General features: G+C 57.8%; 1 protein-coding gene across 2 annotated transcripts in view; it reads right to left on the bottom strand.

Moving 5' to 3' along the window:
* CUL7 (cullin 7) overlaps positions 1 to 19876 on the bottom strand; it is a 44560-nt gene that overhangs the window by 20940 nt on the left and 3744 nt on the right. Inside the window, exons 1-14 of one of the 2 annotated variants that reach the window (XM_074949787.1) lie at positions 18307 to 19455; positions 13165 to 13771; positions 11218 to 11372; positions 10075 to 10593; positions 9681 to 9816; positions 6735 to 6925; positions 5807 to 6167; positions 5384 to 5573; positions 3947 to 4154; positions 3561 to 3754; positions 3151 to 3377; positions 2508 to 2742; positions 1836 to 1941; positions 1113 to 1340 (exon numbers count right to left, since the gene is read on the bottom strand). In XM_074949787.1, coding sequence (XP_074805888.1) covers positions 1113 to 1340; positions 1836 to 1941; positions 2508 to 2742; positions 3151 to 3377; positions 3561 to 3754; positions 3947 to 4154; positions 5384 to 5573; positions 5807 to 6167; positions 6735 to 6925; positions 9681 to 9816; positions 10075 to 10593; positions 11218 to 11372; positions 13165 to 13759 — 3345 coding nt within the window. In that variant the 5' untranslated portion in view covers positions 13760 to 13771; positions 18307 to 19455. Of the gene's footprint in view, positions 1 to 1112; positions 1341 to 1835; positions 1942 to 2507; positions 2743 to 3150; positions 3378 to 3560; positions 3755 to 3946; positions 4155 to 5383; positions 5574 to 5806; positions 6168 to 6734; positions 6926 to 9680; positions 9817 to 10074; positions 10594 to 11217; positions 11373 to 13164; positions 13772 to 18306; positions 19456 to 19876 lie in introns of those variants that run through there. The other variant, XM_074949786.1, reaches the window with a different exon arrangement.

Raw genomic sequence — 19876 nt, 5'->3', positions numbered from 1 at the left:
TTACATACTACATCAGACATTCACCAGCAGGGGCTGGGGGAGGGAAACGAGAAAGTTACCATTCATCATGAGGGCAGTTTGGAGCTCACATACACAACAGCACTGCCCGACCCCAGGACCCAGCAAGGATTTTTCCAGCACAAAGGGCGGGAGGATAAGAAGGGGGGAAAACGTCCCTAGCCACCCCTCTCCTCCGTCCGTCTCCACTCATGACAACGACGACGCACAAGGAACTGAACAAAGGGGGGAGCGGTCCCAGGCTGGGAAAAGACACAGCCTGTGAATTGTATCACAGCTGCTGGTGAGAAAAATTCCTTCTTTTGCTTTTACACCTATTAGTCCTGGTACAGTTTAGGAATTCGCTGGCGTGTTTATCCTTTTATGACCAATTCCGACTGTTATGCCTTCCCACCTGTGATCCCTTAAAATCCACCCTTCTCTGGTTAATAAACTTCTTTCGCAGTTCTGCCTAAGCCAGTGCGTTTGACTGACGTGTTTGGGAAACCTCTACCCGAGACGAGAAAGGCGGGCCCGTAACCCCTCCCAGGGCTGGAATGACTAGCGAGGAGCTTCCGCTGTCCGGGAGGGCTGGGCGCAGTGCAGGAGGGGAGCAGGGCTGGGGCTGGGGCTCTGCGGGTGTTACCCTCTACGTAACGCATGGACAGCTGGGCACAGCCTCACGTACTCGGCTGCATCCTGGGAGCTGGGAGTGAGCAGAGCCTGGACGGGTCGCTGTTCTCAGCAAAGCGGTGTAAAAGGCACCCCAGGCGGGAGAGCTAAGGGGACTCAGCAGTCCAGACTGCACCCGGAGGAAAGTCACGCCCTCCCTCCCGCCAGGCCAATCTCTGCAAAGACCACCAACCCCTCCCCACAGACAAACAACCTGCCCTCCTCCCTCCCCTCCCTTCAGGGACAGCCAGCCCCCAGCCAGCGCCTGGGACCCCCGGGTGATCTCGACCCGGATCAGCGCCCCGGCATTCTGCAGAGGTTCCTCCCACCCGCCAGGCAGACCGCCCCAGGCGGTGGGGGGAGGCCTCCCCCATGGCAGAACCCCTGCTCACCTGGGCGGGGTCAGGACGCACACCCCACACCGAGCACGTGCCCCGGCTCACCTGGATGCAGCCGGCCAGGATGCTGGTCGTCAGCTTCTGATAGAGGCTGGCATACTTCTCACAGTCGGTCACCAGGTCCCGCAGCTCCGGACCCAGCAGCAGGTTGGAGCTGTGCTTGTCCAGGGCTTTGGACAGGGCCTCCTTGGTGCCCAGACGGCACATCACCACGGCACAGTCCTTGGTGGCGGTGGCCAGGCGGTGGAGGAAGCGAACGAACTCCTGCACGACCTGCAGAGGGAGCAGCGTGGCCTAGGGGTTAGGGCACCGGCCTGGGGGCCAGGAGACCTGCTTCTAGTCCCGCCTCTGCCACTGACCCGCCAGGGGGCTGGGGTGAGTCCCCGCTCTCCCTGGGCCAGTCCCCTCCGCCCCGGTCCGCCTGGGGCATGGAGCGCGCAGCTCCCTGGGGCAGGGCGGCTCTCAGCTCCTGCCGTGCCCAGGCTGGAGTCTCCAGGCACGGCCGGACAGAACAGAGAGAGGCCCCAGCCCTGGCTGGGGGGCGCTGGGTAAAGGGGTGATGCCAGGGGGCACAGGTCCAGCTTCCCCGGGACAGGCCTGGGGCAGATCAGGGCTGTTATGAGCCAAGGCACCGGGCAGAGACTTCACCAGCAATTCCTGCCGCGAGCCCATAACTGGAGCTGAGCTAGGAGCCCCTCCCTGCCCCCCACTCCTGCTCCCGGATTCCCCACCCCCAACAAGTAAGTGGGACCCCCCGTGGCTCCTCACCTCCCGCTCGTTGCTGGGGGCGCTCATGGAGGACAGACAGGGCTCGATGCATTCGTGCCAGGGCAGCCCCTCCTCCTGGTAACTGTCCAGGAGCTTGTTCAAAATCCTGCACAAGAGAAGGGGGAAGGTGGGGTCTGAGGGGAGAGGCCAGCGGTTGCCAGTGCCCCGAGCCCCCCCGTGTGCCCGGCCCTCTGGCCGCACAAGCCACCTTCACTGCCGTGCCTGCCCCCGCCCCTCCATGACAGCCCCTCACCCCAGCCCTCCCCACTGCCTTGGGACAGCCCCCACCCCCACCTCGGGACACCCCAACTGACCACACACACACACCCCTTGGGACAGCCCCAACCAACCCTGACACCCCAAAAACAGCCACTTCCAGCCCCAGGACAGCCCCAACCAACGCCCCCCAGCACAGTGCCAACAAACCCTGCCTCAATCCACCCCCAGGACAGCCCCAACCAGACACGCCCCCGTGCTGGCTCCCATTCCCATCTGGGACATCCCAGCCACACTCTCGCAGTACAACGTATGGATCCCCGGCCAAGGTCCCCCTCGCCCGGTGACACCCGAGGATCCCCGGCTGCCCCCCTCGCCCAGTGTCACCCGAGGATCCCCAGCAAAGGTCACCCCCCCCGCCGTGTCACCGAGGACCCGGCCGCGCCCTGCACTCACCGGAGGATCCCCAGCTGCACGGCCTTCTCGGCCCTCAGCTGCTCCAGGCTGCGCAGCAGCAGCAGGAAGTGCTGGCGGTCCCGCAGGGCCTCGGCCCCCTCGCTCTCGGGGCCGGCCTCCTCGCAGAGGCAGCGCTCCAGGGCCAGCACCAGCTCCTTGGAGAGGCTGCCCTCCTGCAGGCGGCCCAGCAGCGTCTGCACGTCCACGTCCTTCAGATCTAGGGCTGAGCCCGCCTCTGCCACAGGGAGAGAGCCGTGGGGCTGGGGCTGGGGCAGGGCACTGCGTGCCGCCGGCTGCACACTCGCTGGGGCGCCAGGTGTCCTGTACCCGTCCCCAGGCTCTCAGACGGGGCTGTGGGTGGGGGGCAGGGGGCTCCGTACCTGCCGTCCCCAGGCTCTCAGACAGGCGGGATGGGGGAGGGAGCTGTGTATGTGGGGCAGCGCTGCGTACGAGCTGTCCCCAGACTTGTAGGTGGGGTTGGGGGGGCAGGGGCTGTGGGGGTGGGGTGGGCTCCATACCTGCATCCCCCAGCTCTCAGACAGAGGCTGCGGGTGGGCGGGGGCTGGGTGGGGAGCAGGGAACTCTGTACCTGCCATCCCCAGAATTCTCAGACGGGCTGTGGCGGGGGCAAGGGGATCCATACCTGTCTCCTCTAGGTTCATGGGGAGCTTGTGCTCTGCCAGGCGGCTGAGCGCGATCCGGGCCAGCGTCTCGTTGGCGTGGCTGGGGGCGGCGGGGTCCTGGCCCCCCTGGCAGCAGCTCTGCAGGGCCGAGTGGATGTCACAGCTCGCCAGCTGCTCGGCCAGGCCCCGGTGGCTGTCGATCAGCATGCTGGCCACCAGCAGGCCGTTCTGCACGGCCGACGAGGCCCTGCGGGGCAGAGCGCCAGGGTGAGTGCCCGCGGGCACCAGCCGCTGCTCCTTCCCAACGGGTCTGTGGGGCAACGGCACCTCCTGCCAGCCAGGGGGCCCTCCCGCCAGGCACCCCCAGACCCTCCAGGGAGCTGCCCCCCAACACTGCCCCCACAGCAAGGACCCCGCTCAGCCCCCATACCCGGCGGTGCCCTGCATGGTGCGGATGGCGGCAGGGAGGGCGCAGAGCAGGCTGTCCGAGTCCTTGCTGGAGGCGGAGCCGATGCTGGCGAAGATCTCCCACATCACCTGGGCATCGGCGTGGTTCAGGGGACAGGGCTTCTCGCTGGCACCCAGCGGCTCGCAGGTCCCCGCGCCCACCAGCACCTTCAGCGCCTGGGAGGCCAGGGGAGCCGGTCAGGGCGGAGAGCTGGCAGCGCCAGCCCCAGGCCGAGACCACGAGGCTGCCAATGCCCCCTGGGATCCCGGCACTGGCCACCTGGTCCCCGCCCTCTCCCACCCACGATCCCGGCATGCCCCACCCCCGAGCCCACGACAGCCACCACCTCCCCCGTGAGCCGCACTCACCGCCAGGCCGGCCTGCTGGACCAGCGCCGAGGGGGCGTACTCCTGCATGCAGGCCAGCACGGCACGCACCCCGCCCTCCGTGGCGAAGAGCACGCGCCAGTCGTACTTGGCCATCAGCACACAGAGCAGGCGCAGTGCCAGCACCGCCAGCAGCTTCTCCTTCACCTGGTTGGTGAGCAGTTCCACCAGCATCTTCACCAGCTTCTCCCTGCGGGGAGCAACGGCGGGCGGCTCAGGAGCCGGGCTTGGGCAACCGGGGACTGACCTGCTGCGTGGCTCCTGGTCAGCTCTGGCCCAGAAACCAGATCCCCCGGCCCCCCACGGGCCTCCCACCCCCTCACTCCCCAAACTGTCACAGGAGTCCCCGCAGGGCAGCCAGGTTTGATTTCCAGCTATCCAGAGGTGCAGAATCCACCCCTGCCCTGGAAGTTTGTTCCAGCTCATCACCCTCCCTGGTAAACATCTGGGCCTTACATCTCACAGGCACGTGTCTGGCTTCAGCTCCAGCCACCAGTTCTGGTTCTGCCCATCTCTGCTAGACTAACGGGCCCATTAACACTCACGTTTTCCCCCCAGGAAGGTCCTTGCACATCATGAACAAGTCACCCCTTGGTTGCCAGGCGTCCACACAAGGTACTGGGAAACCGGACAGGGGTCAGAAACGAGCTACAAGCACCCAGGGCTGGAAAACCAGCCTCACAGCAAGCGACTAAAGAAGCTGGATCCTGGCAGCTCCTCGGATGAAGGGTGAGGAGACCTACTCGCAGTCTGTAGGCACCTGCCCAGGGAGAACGCTGCTGACACGGGGGCTCTTGGGTCCAGCAGGCAGAGGGGGAGGAGAGCCACAGCGAAGCTCAAACGGGAAATCAGAGACCTGTTTACCAGGGAGGGTGACCGGCCATGGGAACAGCGTCCCAGGGATGGGGCAAGTCTTCCACCGCTTGCGGTCGCTACGCTGGGAGGGGCCACCTGCCCGAAGCCCACCCTGCAGCTCACCCACCACTGACGGGGCTCCATGGTGCCACTTTCCCAGGAGACTTCAGACCTGTGCAGGAGTCACCGGGTGACGCTCTCTGGCCTGCGCGACGCACAGGATCAGACCAGCCAACCACAATGGTCCCTGCTGGCTGCACAACCGGTGACGTGTATCTGTCGCCCTCCTGCCCAAATCCTTTGTACGTTGCTGTAGCTAGACCGTAAGCGTCTGGAGCCAGGATCGTGAGCCCAGCCCAGACACCCAGCCCTGACTGGCATCCCCCGGCACTACTCTAATAGAAACATCACCCAGGGGTAATGCCCGCGCCAGAGACAGACGCTGGCCAGCAGCCGGCCCCTGCAGACAGGAGCAGCTGGTTTTCCTGCCCTGTCTCTCCAGGGAGGCATGGGCCTGCCATCTCCAGGTCTGGGCGCGCCCAGAGGACCCACCAGAGAACTGACCTGATGGTGAGTCCCTCAGGTTTGATGACCTGCCGCTCTCGCCCGGCCTCCTCCTCCAGAGTCTTGATAATGAACCTGAGCCCAGCTAGCTGCAGCCCCACCTCGGAGCTGGACCTCTGGATCAGTTCCACCACCTCTGCAATCCGCTCCAACGAGCTCTTCTTCCCCGACCCCTTCGCGCTGCACAACACTGGCCGGGACCATAACACCCGTCAACCTGAGGCTGCCCCACGAGCCCTCCAGCCAGCCCCTCCCCACGGCGCTTCCCCACCCCCCACGGATCGCCCCTCTTCCCGACCTCTCCCCGAGCCAATCGCTGGGTCTCCCCTGTCTAGATCCCCCTTAGCCAGCAGGGACCCGCTTTAGCTAGAGCCCAGCACCCAGCCACTGCCGCGCACGGCTCCCTCCCCGGCCGGCATGTACCCTTGGCTTTCTCCTCCGCCATCTCCGGGCAGGGCAGCCCCTCCGCTCGCAGCAGCTCGGTGAACAGCTGGCAGTCGGATTTCTCCGGGGGGGCTGGGGCAGGCACTCTGGCAGCAGGAGGGTCTTTCTTTGGTTTCTTGGACATCAGGGATTCGGCGCACTCCGAGGGGGCTGCGTCCAGCCCCAGGCCACCCGGCTGCGCCCCCCCTGGGCGGAGGAAGTACTTGCTGTAGACATGGGAGCTGTGCAGGTCACTCAGGGTGCAGCCCTGGCACTGCTTGCTCAGCACCCGCAACACTTGCTGGGCCAGCTCCACCGGTACCGACAGCTGGATCAGGGCTTCTTCATCCAGCTCCGACAGCTGGAAATGCAGGGCCGGGGTTAATTCTCAGCAGCCCGATGTCCCCAGGCCAGCCGGAACCGAGCCGACACGGGGAGGTCCCCAGGCCAGCCGGAACCGAGCCGACACCGGGCTAGTCCAACTGCGATATCCCCAGGCCAGCCAGAACCAAACAAGTCCAATTCTCTTGTCCTAGATCGATGTCTCAGTGGCTGCTGACAGCATCTCCCCATGCCTGTGACCTGCCCATCCAGAGTCTGTTGGACAGAGTTTCTCTACCTGGGCCGAGCTGGTCTCCTCTTTCGTTCCCTCCCTCTGTTCCATCCGCACTCCTTGGTCCTCCCCTCACCTGCACCCCCACCGTTCCCCCTTACTCCCCCGTTTCAATCTCCCCTCCCAGTTTGCCCCGCTCTTCCCAAGGCTCCCCAGTTCCCTGTTCCACTCCATCCCTGCTGCTCCCATCCACTTCCATCTCCCCTCACTCCCCTCTCACCTGTTCTCCCACTGCACTCCACGGTATCTCTCACCTTCCAGTTCCCTATTCCTCGCAGGTCCTTCTCCCTCCCCTGCACCACCCCTGTCCCGCACCTGCTCCTCCTGGTGCTGCCGGATGAGCTGGGCGATCTCCTGCTGCTCGTGCGGTTCTAGCTTCTTCACGAAGAAGAGCAGCTCCCACCACTCGGCCCGGCTCAGGGCCTCCGAGTCCTCGCTCAGCCGGTCCATCAGGTAGGGCAGGGAGTACAGCCCCCCAAGGGGCTTGCAGTAAAACGTCTGGGTCACTGCAGGGGGGCACAGCAAGGCAGAGAGACAAACCCTGAGCGCCTCAGCAGGACAGTTACCCTGCTGCAGAGCCACCTGAGCCAGGAGGGGACAGCTGGCCTGGGCTAGCCAGGCAGCCAAGGGAGTGTGGACCCAACAGGCTGGGAGCATGAGGTAGGGAACTCTTCAGTCACAGAAATCAGCAGAATCATCATTTCAACAGTGTCACCCTCTGCAGTGAGGGGGTGAGAGGGGGGACTCTGTATCCCACCAGCTCCACGTCCTCCATTTGGTGGGAATTTTGACAATACAGTGTCATCAGAAATGGGTCTCGTTGGGGACCATTCAAAAGCCCTTTCCCCCACAGACACAATGGTACCAACCATGGCAAACCTAGAGCAATTATGTAGATGTACAGTCGAGAAAATGTTTCAAAATCCCCTTTTGTTAATTAGACTTTAACACAGGGATGTACGGCTTACATTAAAAAAAAAAAAAAAAAAAGACATGGATCTCGGCTAATCCTAGAGAAATTAGCCTTGACACATAGGACTAAAACATTTCTTCCTTAAAGTCATCCCCGGTCTCTGCTAGACAGGTCACTGATCCTCGTCCACACCGCACTCACATTTCCGGCCAAGGCAGGCTGTTGGCCAAACATCTGCAACGTGGCGAACATGCAGTCTGTGAATGTGAGCATTTGATTATCTAAGGGACGGATTCGGGAGCACATGTTGTTTCACACAGAACGGATGTGATCAGTCCATCCGCCAAGACCCAGCCATTCCTGATAAGGGAGGGTAGTTTTGGACGCACTCTGCTGTTCCAGAGCCCTTCCGTTGCTTGATAACTGGCCCTCTTGCTAGCCGGTATAAATGCACCCTGCGTCGGCGGCAGTTCTTCTCCGTTTGTTTGCTTCTTGGAAAACACCTACCGATGTCGCTCAGCAAGTGTTGTCATGCTGGACTTTAAATGGTAAACGCCGTATTTATGACCTCATCAAGAACGGTCTCAGCCACTCCGAGAACCTTCAGAGTGAGGCGAGTCTTCGCCAGCTGAATCAAATGCCTGCCTGGAAGATAAGTTGGTCTTTCCAGCCAACCTTCCACTAGTGTCACACTTCCCAGTCCTTCCCACTCACTTCCCAGTCCCTTACTTTTATTCTCCTGTTCTTCTTTTATTCTATCACCTCCCCATACCACCTATCCCAGCTCTGGTTCATCCGCTAGCTCAGCATCTAGCTTCTTCTCCTTCCGTCCGCCTTCTCCAACAGCTTTTTCCATCTGCCCCCTTTCGGCGGATCGCGAGCCCTCGCCCCAGCTCGAGCTGCCCACCCAGTGGCCGTCTCTCTCCAAAGGCCAGCATTCTGCGCGGCTTCATCACAGCTGCAGCTGGTGCCACGCCAGGTCAGGGTTACTGCATAAGGTGCCACCGAGCGTCCTGGTTAACTAGCTCCCCAAAGATGCAGCTACTATTCGGTACTCTTTGTCTCCCCACTGATGCCTAACAACGATCAAGACCAAATGAAAACCCAGGATTTTGAAATAAGTTGATCTGGGATTGTAATCAGCTCCGTTATGTGAGGTATGGCACGTAACTACGCGTATACCATTCGCAGATGGATTCCAGTGATTGCTGGTTGGATGCTGACGTCTTAACCAGTCCCTCATTACAACTTTCAGCATAACAAGGAGACCTGTTAATAATACCACAGAGCTGCTCCTTTTTTGCCAATAATGTCAGCTTCCCTTCACGCACTCCTTCCACTCACAGTAATTTGGAACAGTAACAAGGGGAATCCGGCCTGGGTTCTGAGCACTCATGGATGACAATGCTGCCAGCTCTGGGCCACACTTTAACTTTGCGAGGACGGCACATCGACATACCCGTGTTAAAGCGTAACTAAAAACCAGCGATTTTTAAATGTTCTCGACTATACAGCTACATCATTGTTCTAGGCTGGTCATATCTGACCCCACTGTGTTGGTGGGGAAGGGCTTTCGAGAGATCCCCAACTCGACCCATTTCCGATGACACCGTGTTATCAGAATTTCCACCAACTGGAGGACCTGGAGCTGGAAGCCGGGGGGCAGCGAGCCCCACCCCCGGCCATGCCACAGAGGGTGACATAATTGAAATGATGATTCTGTGCATTTTTACAAATCAAACAACACCTCCCTGGTCTTCCTATCGTTCATCTACCCACAGAATTACCCCTGCTACCAGACTGTGAGACAGGTCTGTCCCCAGGCAGGAGTGTGTGCGGCCCCCTCCCAGCCTTATCGCCTTCTTCATTCGGGGTGCGGGAGGAGGGGAGTGGCGCACACTCCCTGGGCAGAGAGGGAAGGAAGACTTGCTGGGAGGGGACCCCACTGAAATGGAGGATGGGTGCAGAACCCGAATTCCCTTCCTCATGTGACCTGCTCCCCAAAGAGGACCCTCTCAGGCTGCCAGCACAAATGCATGTCTCCAGAGAGGTGCCCACACATTCCCAGCACCGGGCGCCTCCCCAGGGCTTTGGGATGTCATCACTGCACCCTGTGGGGCAAGGGAGTGCCCCTCTCTCTAGACGTAGGGACAGAGGCACAAACGACACGCACTTGTCCAAGGTCACCCACCAGGCCTGTGGCCAGGCCAGATGGCCCGAGCTCTCCACTTCCCGGGAACAGCTTGAGGTTCAGGTAAGGCGAGGCCCTGCTAGCCCCAGCCCAGCATGTGCAGAGCAGGGGGCACAGCCCAGCAGGCCCCCCACACCACACAGTGGCATGCACTCACCAGTGGTCAGTTTCAGGTTCTTCGTCAGGCTGGACACCTTTTCCTGGGCCTCCCGCTCCGCCTGGCCAGACGAACTGACAATCTCCACCATGTGCCAGTGCACCCAGTAGGTGCGGCCCAGCGCCTGCCAGTAAACCTGGGCGGGAGCCCAACAAAGCCGGTTACTGAGGGCAGCTTGCCCACAACCCAGGAGGAGCAGCTGGGCCCACAGAACCCCTCAGGCCAGCAGGAAAGCCCAAGACCTCCTCCAGAACCAGCGGCGCTCTCCAAACCCACATAGGGACGGGACGCAGCCAGGCACCAGAGAGCTTCAGGCCAAGAGAGGCTCCCCCCGAGACCGGGGCAGGTGTCCACCATCCCTGGCCCAGCCCCGCCCCGCTGCCAGCGGGAGTACCTGGACGGGCGGCGTGCCATCGTTGCTCTGGCGGAACTCGCCCTCATCCCCAGCGCTGACCTGCTCGTAGTCCTCCAGCATGCGCACCCGCATGCCCCGCACCAAGCTCCCCTGCACGTACTCCACATAGCTGCTGCGGCTCGGGAAGGCAGAGCGCGTCTTGAAGGCACTGGCTTCTTTCTGGGGTGGGCAGGAGGCCATCTGGACGGCGGCGCAGGCGGGAGCCTTGGGCTGGAAGATGGAGCGGACGACCCGTGGCTGCCCCTCCTGCAGGGACAGCAGCTCCATCCTCTGGCTGCAGTCCCAGCCCATCACCCGCACCAGCTCGGAGATGAGATTGGCCATGGCCATGCTGAGCTCGAACTCCCGCTGCATGCGACTCCTCTCCCCGACGTGGGCGCAGGGCACGGCGCAGTCCTGCCGCTCCCCGCCCAGCTCCGTGCTGCTGTTGAGCTTGTCCACGAGAGAGGTGACGCACAGATACCGCTTCACCAGCGAGAACAGCAGCTTCCCGGGGATCTGCAACAGACACGGCGTCAGAGCCACGGTACGAGAGCTCCCCAGCCAGACCCCCGGCCTGCCCTGAGCCACCCACACCCACCCTGGATAGGCCACCTGGCCATCCTGGGGCATCGCTACCCGCTCCTAACAGGCCTCCACCAGCCTGCCCACCCCGAGCCACCCCCACCCCTGCCTGCCCACCCATCCTGGGGCATCGCCACCTACCCCCTGGCATTCTACCAACCCTCTCCCCCATCCTGCCCACCCTGAGCCACCCCCACTCGCCCCGCTGTCCTGGATAGGCCGCCTGGCCGTCCTGGGGCACCGCCACCCACCCCCAACAGGCCTCCACCAGCCTGCCCATCCACCCTGAGCCAACCCTCCCCACATCCTGTCCATCCTGAGCCAACCCTCCCCTCCCCCATCCCTAACAGGCCTCTGAGCCAACCCTCCCCACAACCTCCCCTCATCCTGCCCAACCTGAGCCATCCTGAGCCATCCCTCCCATCCCCAATACGCCTCTGAGCTCTATCCTGTCACCACACCGTCCATCTCCATACCAGACAGGCCTCCAAGCCCCCGGCCCAGTGAAGCCCCCTGCTCCTGTGCCCCTCCCCCCGAGCTAGCCAGCCCTGCGGGTACCTGGGGCAGGTGGATCCCCTCGAAGGACATGCAGTGCTCTTCGGAGGACGTGGTCTCCGCAAACAGCTCCAGGAGGGTGTAGCGACTGTCGAAGTCCATGTGCTGCTCAATGCCGTCCTGTTGGCTCAGGGACAGGAGAACGTAGGCCCGACTCCCTGCAGCCGCGACACACACCAGCTGAATGCTTTCCCTCCCACCTGCCCCTCAGGAGCGTCTCAATCTTCGCAGCACCCGCGCCCCGTCCTCTCTCCATTTCTCCCAGCCCCCCGGCGGAAGCTCCCAGAGAGGAAACCAAGGGCTGGGATCCCAGAGATGTTTCTCAGATGCACCCAACCTGCAGGGTCTCTGGCTCGACCCATATTCCACTGTCTCAAAACCCAGTGCTGCTCATATTGCCCAGGAGAGGCAAGCAGGAGACAATAGCCAGAGACTGCAGTATGGCCCCCTCAGAACAGGGGGCTCATGTACAAAGCCAAGGAGGCACCACTGTACACATGGGCAGGGCCAAACACCAGCTGCCATCCCCTTCCCAGTACACCTGAGTACGACCCAGTTCCATTCCAGCTACAGAGATTGGCCTGAGCTGGGCTGTCCAGGTGAGTGAGATGCTGGCAGACCAGATGCCAGCTCATGCCAAGGCCCCAGCCTCACTGAACACTGACAAATACAGAGCTGGAAACCGGTCTGGCTCACCTGAGGGTTAGCCTTGTTAAGATAAATAGTAGAGTTGTAATTATGTGTTTGATGCCTAGACCTTATGAATCCTGTAGGATGCTGCATGTATTGATTTCACTTACAATCTCTGTAGCCCGTGGTATGACGCTGTATTGAGTGTTCGCATTGCAAACCTCTGTACTTGTGTAACTCATCGAGCAGGAAAGGCAGCAGTAATTCAGGGAAAGTGCTCGTCCTGCACCCGAGGCAGCCCACTGATGGCAAGCAAGGCAGTGTGTACCATCCAAGGACAGAGACATTGTTAACTGAATGCCTCGCTCCCTCCAGGAAGGGGAGACCTGCGCATGAACTCATCCCATGAGCATGGATTCTGGGGCAAGGAAGGGGGATAAAAATCCCTGACAAGGAGAAACTGAGATCTTCTTGCTGTCTGGACTCAGAGGGGCAAAGATTCTTAAACATGAGCAAGAGATCCCCATGCCACTTGGCCTGGGTCAGCCGTAAAGGACACACAGAACTACTTATTACAGAACCTGATAGTACCTTCTTAAATCTAGGACTGTAACTCATTTGTGCGCATGTTTCCTGTTTTAACCTTGAAAATAACCCTCATTTCTCTTCTTAGTTAATAAATCTTTAGTCAGCTTATTACAGGATTGGCTACAGGCACTGTCTTGGGTTTGAAATCTGAGGTACAACTGACCTGGGTAAGGGACTGGTCCTTTGGGACTGGGAGTGACCCGAATATTGTGATTTTCAGTGTAAAGTGACTATCACTCAGTCTAGTTCGCTGGAGTGCCCAAGGGGCCTGTCTGTGACTCCACGGTAAGACTGTTAGAGTAGCTGAGGAGTTCATGCTTGTTTCTAATTACAGAACATACTGCTGGTCTGGGGCGTCTCCCTGCTCTCTGACAGTGCCCTGAGGCTGGCACTCTCGGTTGTGAGCCGCTCCAGGCAGCGAGCACAGCTCTGTACTGCACCAGCTGGTATCATCAGACTGCAGGCTCCCGAGGAAGGGGCATTTGGGCATAGCCATCCATGCAGCAAAGTGGAACAGCATGCACAGTGCCCGCACTCGGGCCAGGACTGCCCAGGGACCTGGTTGGAGGAGGGTGGCTCAGTCCTGTACACAGAGGGACTTGACCCCGGTTCCGAGTCCCTTAGCTGTTTGGAAAGGGCCCTACATAAGCTCCAGGATCCCCCCAGTACACCATGCTCAGCAGCTGGGCCTGGCCCAGCCCTTCTCTGGGGCTCCTGGCCAGGAGATCTCACCTGCATCGTGGGAAGCCAGGGCCCTCAGCATCTTGCCAGCGCTGCGGCGGATTTGCTTTTCCTCATTACACAGCATCTTCATCAGCAGGTCCAGGGCCCCGGTCTCCTTGAAGACGCCTGTCAGCGAGCCAATGCTGGCGTAGGCGCTCAGCACGTGGATGGTGTTGAGGATGGAGGACTCCGGGCCTGTGGGCCCAGCCATCTGCCGGCCAGCCCGCTGCACAAGGTTCCTGACGTCAGCCTTCATCTCCAGCAGCGAGGCCTCGTCCAGCGTGACGTCCGGAGGGAACGTGCTGGGTGCCTTCTCTTCCTTTACCCGTTGCCCCTCGGGCTTCCTCTTGCCCAGCAGCGTCGGGCAGTTGGCATAAACCTCCTCTGCCGACATCCACATCAGGATGTTCTCCGCTTTGCTCTCCGCCGAAGAGGCATTGGCGCTGCTCCCTGGGCCCTCCTCCAAGCTGACGATGCTCCAGCGAATCAGGTACTCGGTGTGGCCATCGTGGCCCCGGCGCTGCCGGATCAGCTCCTCGGGGTGGGCCTGCAGCTTGGGCCCCAGGTGCACGAGCAGGTTTCCGTTCCTCCTCTCGCCCACCATGACGGGGAACGTCTGCGCAGAGAGAGAGGCAGGAGCAGGTTATGAGCCACCTAGGAACCCCAGTTGAGAGCCCTCCAGGGAAGAGCCTCTGGGACCCAGCTGGTAGGAGAGGGAGCTAGAGATGGAGATCTCTGCATGTCAGGCCTCCTGGCATTCTGCACCCCAGATCAGAGCTCTGTAGACAACATCCCCGCCAGGAGATGAGCGAGAGCTCCACATGCAAACCTAAATCTCCTATGAACCTGGGGCCCAGCCCTGGGTTACTGGGGGAGCCAGAGGGTGCCAGATCCCTGGCAAAGCCATCCCGGTGGATGGAAAAGCCCAGCTAGCCCATCCCACAGGAAGCAGCACAGTCAAATGGACAGGGCACTTGCCTGAGACTTAGGAGACCGGGTTCTGCCCCCAGCCCTGCCACCGATCCGCTGGGTCACCTTAGGTACGTCACCACTTCTGCATTATTGCCCAAGTGTACCATGGCCACCTCTGCTGAAGCCTGACCCTCCCATGCAGGAAAGCACGACTACATCACACTCATCATTCACAGCCTCCTCTGCCTCCCCTCTGCTCCCGGCTTCGGTTCAGAACCATCCTCCTGTGTGTAATTCCCTCCAGCCCTCATCCCAGCTGGACTCACAGACCTCAGCTCCCTGTAGTCCCCTCCTCCCTCCCTCATCTTACGCCACTGTCTTCTGCCTCTCCCACTGGTGCAAGAGCCTTGCTCTGCAGCTACTCCAACCCTACAAACACTTGTGCACGTGAGTACTACCACCGCCTGCTCACAGCAGGAAAGCTAAGCAGGGCATACACGTCCACAGGATTGAGGCCAAATATTCATTGGGTTATACAGGCTAGAGGCAGGGTCGGTTCACAGCTAACAATAGGATATTGGCTGGGGTGGGCCAGGGCTCTGATTTCCAGAGACCTCCATGACATTTTCCGCTTCGACCCTGGGGCAGCGGGCGGACCACAGAGTTCCCAGCCACTGTGGGTGGCGGACTCCAGCTGCTAGCTGCCGCAGGTGAACCCCAGAGCTCCCAGCCCCAGACCCTGGAGCTCTGAGCCGTTGCAGGCGGCGGGGGAGATCCCGGGGCTGCAGCAGCAGTGGGTGCTAGACCCCCCTCCCTCCCCATTTTGTCAGAGTTATTCTTAGTAAAAGTCACGGACAGGTCACAGGCTTCTGTTAATTTTTGTTTTTTGCCCGTGACTTTTATTAAAAATAATCATGACAAAATCTTAGCCTTACCTATGAGGGTCAGGAAGGAACATAAGAATGGCCATATGGATCAGACCAATGGTCCATCTAGCCCAGTACCCTGTCACTGACAGTGATCAGTACTAGAGCTTCAGTATTTCCTCTTGTTTGTATTACACCTGGTGCCTATTAATTTCACCATGTGACCCCTGGTTTTTGTATTGTGGGAAAGGGCAAATTATGCGTCTCTATCCACTGTCTCCATTCCATTCGTGATTTATAGACCTCACATCCCTCCTTGTCTCTTTTCTAAACGGACCAGCCCTCATCTTTTTAGTCTCTCCTTGTACAGAAGCCTTTCCGTATCCTTGATCATCTTTGTTGTCCTTCTCTGAACCTTTTCCAGTTCCACCATATCCTTTTTGAGAGGGGGCAACCAGAACTGGACGCGGTATTCAAGGTGGAGGCGCACCATGGATTTATATAGCGTCACTATTATATTTTCTATCCCTTCTCTAATAGTTCCTGATGCTCCATTAGCCTTTTTGACCGCGGCTGTGCATTAAGCTGTAGCTTTCAGAGAGCTAGCCATGATGACTCCGAGTTCTCATTAAGTGGTAACAGCTAATTTAGAACCCATCATTTTATAGGTATAGTCGGGATTATTTTTTCCAACGTGCATTACTTTGCACTTATCAGTGTGGAATTTCATCTGCCATTTCGTTGCCCAGTCACCCAGTTTTGTGAGATCCCCCTGTGAGGCCTTGTCTACATGACACAGTTTTGTCACCGTAACAGTGGAGGTGTACATATTGAAATGCTCCTGCCGCCAAAGTAAATCCCCTGCTACGCTGACAAAATAAAACCACCTCAACGAATGACAGAGCCTTTTGACACATAGTTGGAGCAACGCAGTGTCAGTGTAGACACTGCACTTGCTTATGTCGTCCTAATTGGCCTCTAGGAGGTGTCACAATGCCCAGCATGACCACTCTGGTCAGCACTTTGAACTCCACTGCCTTGAAGGTACACAGGCATGACCTCCTCCCCCATTTAAAGGGCCGGGAATTTTTGAAATTCCTCTTCCTGTTTGCTCAGCATGGACTGTTCACTCAGCACCTTCCCAGCTGACCATGCCGGCTTTCCGCAACAGACACACTGCCGCATGGGCTACCCCGGAGCAGTTGGATCTGCGGGGTCTCCGGGAGAGGACGCTGTGCAGTCACAGCCTCGCTCCAGCTGTAGGGACTTTGATAGCTACAGGCAGATTGCTTGTGGCATACAGGAGAAGGGACATGCAGCAATGCTGTGCTAAGATCAAGTTGCTGAGGCAGGCGTACCAGAAGGCAAGGGAGGCCAACCCTCACTCTGATGTAGCACCGAAGACATGCTGCTTCTGCAAGAAGCTGCATGCCATCCTTGGTGGCAACACCACTGCCACAAGCCCTGGGGATGCTTCAGGGGGACTGGAGGCAACAGCCAGTGAAGTCAGCCCTGAGGACGAAGTGGTGGATGAGGAAGTGGAGTTGGAGGAGGATGTGGGACGTGTGACAGGGTCATCTGGTGGCGTGGCAAAGCAGGGCCTATTTTTGACTCCAGAGGGATCTAGCCAGTCCCAGCACTCCGGATCTGGTGTGCATGAAGGATAGGCAAGCTCTGGTAAGCACGCATTTTGCTTTGATACTGCACAATGATAGGAAACATTTACTTTGTTATACAGTAGAAGAGGGATAAGGGGGAGAAATTAACAACAGAGCCTATGCAGCTACACAGTGGGGACCCAGAAGAAAAGTTTGTTAATATACACTGGGATGTCCCAGAAATCCTCCATAGAAAGCTCTAGGAAACTTTTGTATAGTACTCTGTAATCCTCTGCCAAAGATTGCTTGGTAGAGCTGCCTTGTTTCTTCCCCCACTGTAGGAAACTTTGCCACGCCACCCAGCAATTATTTCTGCACGGACCAAAGCAGCACACAGGCAACCAGCATACAGAGATGGTCTGAAGCCACATGCATGCAGGAGATGCAACCTTGCATCCTAGGTTACCCTCAAGAGTGAGATATCGGGTTCGATTACCCCAGCCTGTGGAAAAGGGTGTCAATATTCAGAATACTCTCCCTTGGCGCGTGTAGTGACCCTCTTTGCAAACCACGCAGACCCTTTGTACCTTCTTGCCTGTTCTCCCTTCCAAAACTCACCATATTTGGGATTCTCTCCGAGCTGTGTGCTAGCCAAGAGACAGTAAGAAAGAGGTGTATGTGACCTTTGTGATTTATAGCTGTGAGTGCACTCACAATACTGTCTCTGTCCAGTGTTTCTTTGGCTTCTGCTGATGTGCCCCTGAGGACCAACTCTGACACACCAGCGGAGCACCTCTGTCAGATAAGGAGGTGAACCAGGAAGAGTAAGGTGGATGTGTTTAGAGATGTGCTGCAGTCAGACACAGCACTTAGTGAAACTAGAGCATGGCGGGAGACAGTTAATGAAAAACTCAGGCTGGAAAGCCTGGAAAGGAGACAGGGGCAGTAGCAGGTGATAGATGGACAGAAGCAGATGATAAAGCTACCGGAGGGTCAGACAGAGATGCTCAAGTCCCTCATAGCGCTGCAGTCTAAGCACATCCGTGCACGACCCCCCCTGCAATCAATACAGAACACTGTTCCATGCCCTGCCCAAACTCCCCCAACACATTCCTCGCATGTTCCCATTCCATCACAGTAACCCTGGCAATCCACCCCTAGAGACTGGTTTTATGATGAAAGATTGAGTTACACACAGTTGTGAGAGCCTAAACCGAGAGAACATTCCTCATTGTCATGTCCCCTGTTTGCAAAAAAAAAAAAAAAAAAAAGTGTTTTATCCTTTAATTAAAGTGTAGTCTTTGAAACAAAATGAGTGTTTATTTGTGTCATGCACATGGTGGTTGCTACAAGAATTCAAACACAGTAGCTATAGACAGGAACATTTGCTCACTGTAATTAAAGCTCAGGAAGCAAGAATTACAGGGGTCATTCAAGGTGGCAAGTAAACATTGCATCAATGCATCACATAAAGATACATTACTCGGGCTCATTGTCAAAATGCTCCTTCAAAGCCTCCCTAATTCAAATAGCCCCCCACTGAGCCCCTCTAATTGCCCTGGTACCTGGCTGCTCAAAACCAGCAGCCAGCTGATCCACCTCAGCACTCCACCCTTGGGGAAACTTTTCCCCCCTTCACTTTGCAAATGTTATGCAGCGCACAGCAGGCTGCTATGACTGTGGGAATATTTTCCTCATTGAGGTCTAACCTGCCAAAAAGGCAGCGCCAGCAACCTTTTAATCTGTCAAAGGCACATTTATCGGTTATTCGGCACCTGCTGAGCCTGTTGTTGAAGTGCTCCTTGCTGCTGTCTAAGTTGCTGGTGTACGGCTTCATGAGCCACGGGAGCAAAGGGGTAGGTGGGGTCTCCCGCATCACTATGGGCATTTCCACATCCCCCACTGGAATCTTCTGGTCTGAAAAGAAAATCCCAGTGTGCAGTTTTCTATACAGTCCAGTGTTCCTAAACATGCATGCATCATGAACTATCCCTGATCAACCCGCACTGATGTCAGTGAAATGGCCCCGGTGATCCATCAGCACCCTCAAAACTATAGAGAAGTAGCCCTTTCAGTTGATGTACTCCATCACAAGATGATCTGGGGCCAAACTGTGATATCCGTGCCATCTATCACCCTGCCACAGTTAGGGAATGCCATTGCTGCAAAGCCATAAATTATTTCCTTCACATTACCCAGAGTCACAATCCTTCATAGCAGGTGGTGATTAATGGCCCTGCACACTTGCATCATCACAAACCCCACAGTGGACCTTCCAACTGCAAACTGATTTGCAACTAACTGGTAGCAGTTTGGATTTGCAATCACCACTCGCTTTTCCATTGTGAGGGCAGCTCTCATTCTGCTCTCCTTGCACCACAAGGATGAGCTCCACACACAGTTCCAGGAAGGTGGCTTGGTGCATCCAAAAGTTTTGCAGCCACTGCTCATCCCATACATGCCTCATGATGCAATCGCACCACCCCCTGCTTGTTTCCCGAGCCCAGTACCGATGGTCCACCGTATGCAGCTGCTCCATGAATGCCAAGTAGCGATCTTAAATTACTTCCTTACATTGCACACAGCAGGGCAGGAAACAGATTCACTTTCTGTTTCCCAGCTCATGAAATATTGCAGGACCAGCCACACTGTGTTCACAATGCTCATCACCAAACTGGTCAGCAGTTCGGCTTTCAGGAAGAGATGGTGAGCGCACAGTTTACCGGGGCTGTTCAAAAATGGCGCAAAACGAAGTCGGAACCCCATGGAATGACGGGACAGAAAGAACTGCATCATGGAACGGTGAGCATGCTGCCATCATGCACTGCGATCCGTTCCCAGATCTCCCAGTGGCAGAGGGTGGTGAATTGCACAGTGGGATAGCTACCCACGATGCGACACTCTCTCTGTCGACGCAAGAGCACCAACTGTGGACGCACTCTGCCAACACAAGGAGCATTGCGTGTACGTGCACAACCGATGTAATTAAACCAGCATATGACCATCGACATAACTTACGTTGACTTAATTCTATAATGTAGACAAGACCCGACCTAAGTCTTCACAGTCAGCTCTGGACTTAACTTCTTAAGTAATGTTGTATCATCTGTAAACTTTTCCACTTCACTGTTCACTCCGTTTTCCAGATCATTAATTGAACACCACAGGTCCCAGTATAGATCCTTAGGGAACCCTGCAGTTTACTTTTCTCCATTATGAAAAGTGACCACTTATTCCTGCTCTTTGTTTCCTATCTTTTAACCAGCTACTGATCCATGAGAGGACATTCCCTCTTATCCCATGACCCTTACTTTGCTGAAGAGACTTTGGTGAGGGACTGTGTGT

Source organism: Natator depressus, chromosome 3 (genome assembly GCF_965152275.1).
Source record: "Natator depressus isolate rNatDep1 chromosome 3, rNatDep2.hap1, whole genome shotgun sequence".
NCBI lineage: Eukaryota > Metazoa > Chordata > Testudines > Cheloniidae > Natator > Natator depressus.
The sequence above is the reverse complement of the archived record's forward strand: the minus strand, read 5'-3'. Positions and strand labels throughout refer to the sequence as shown.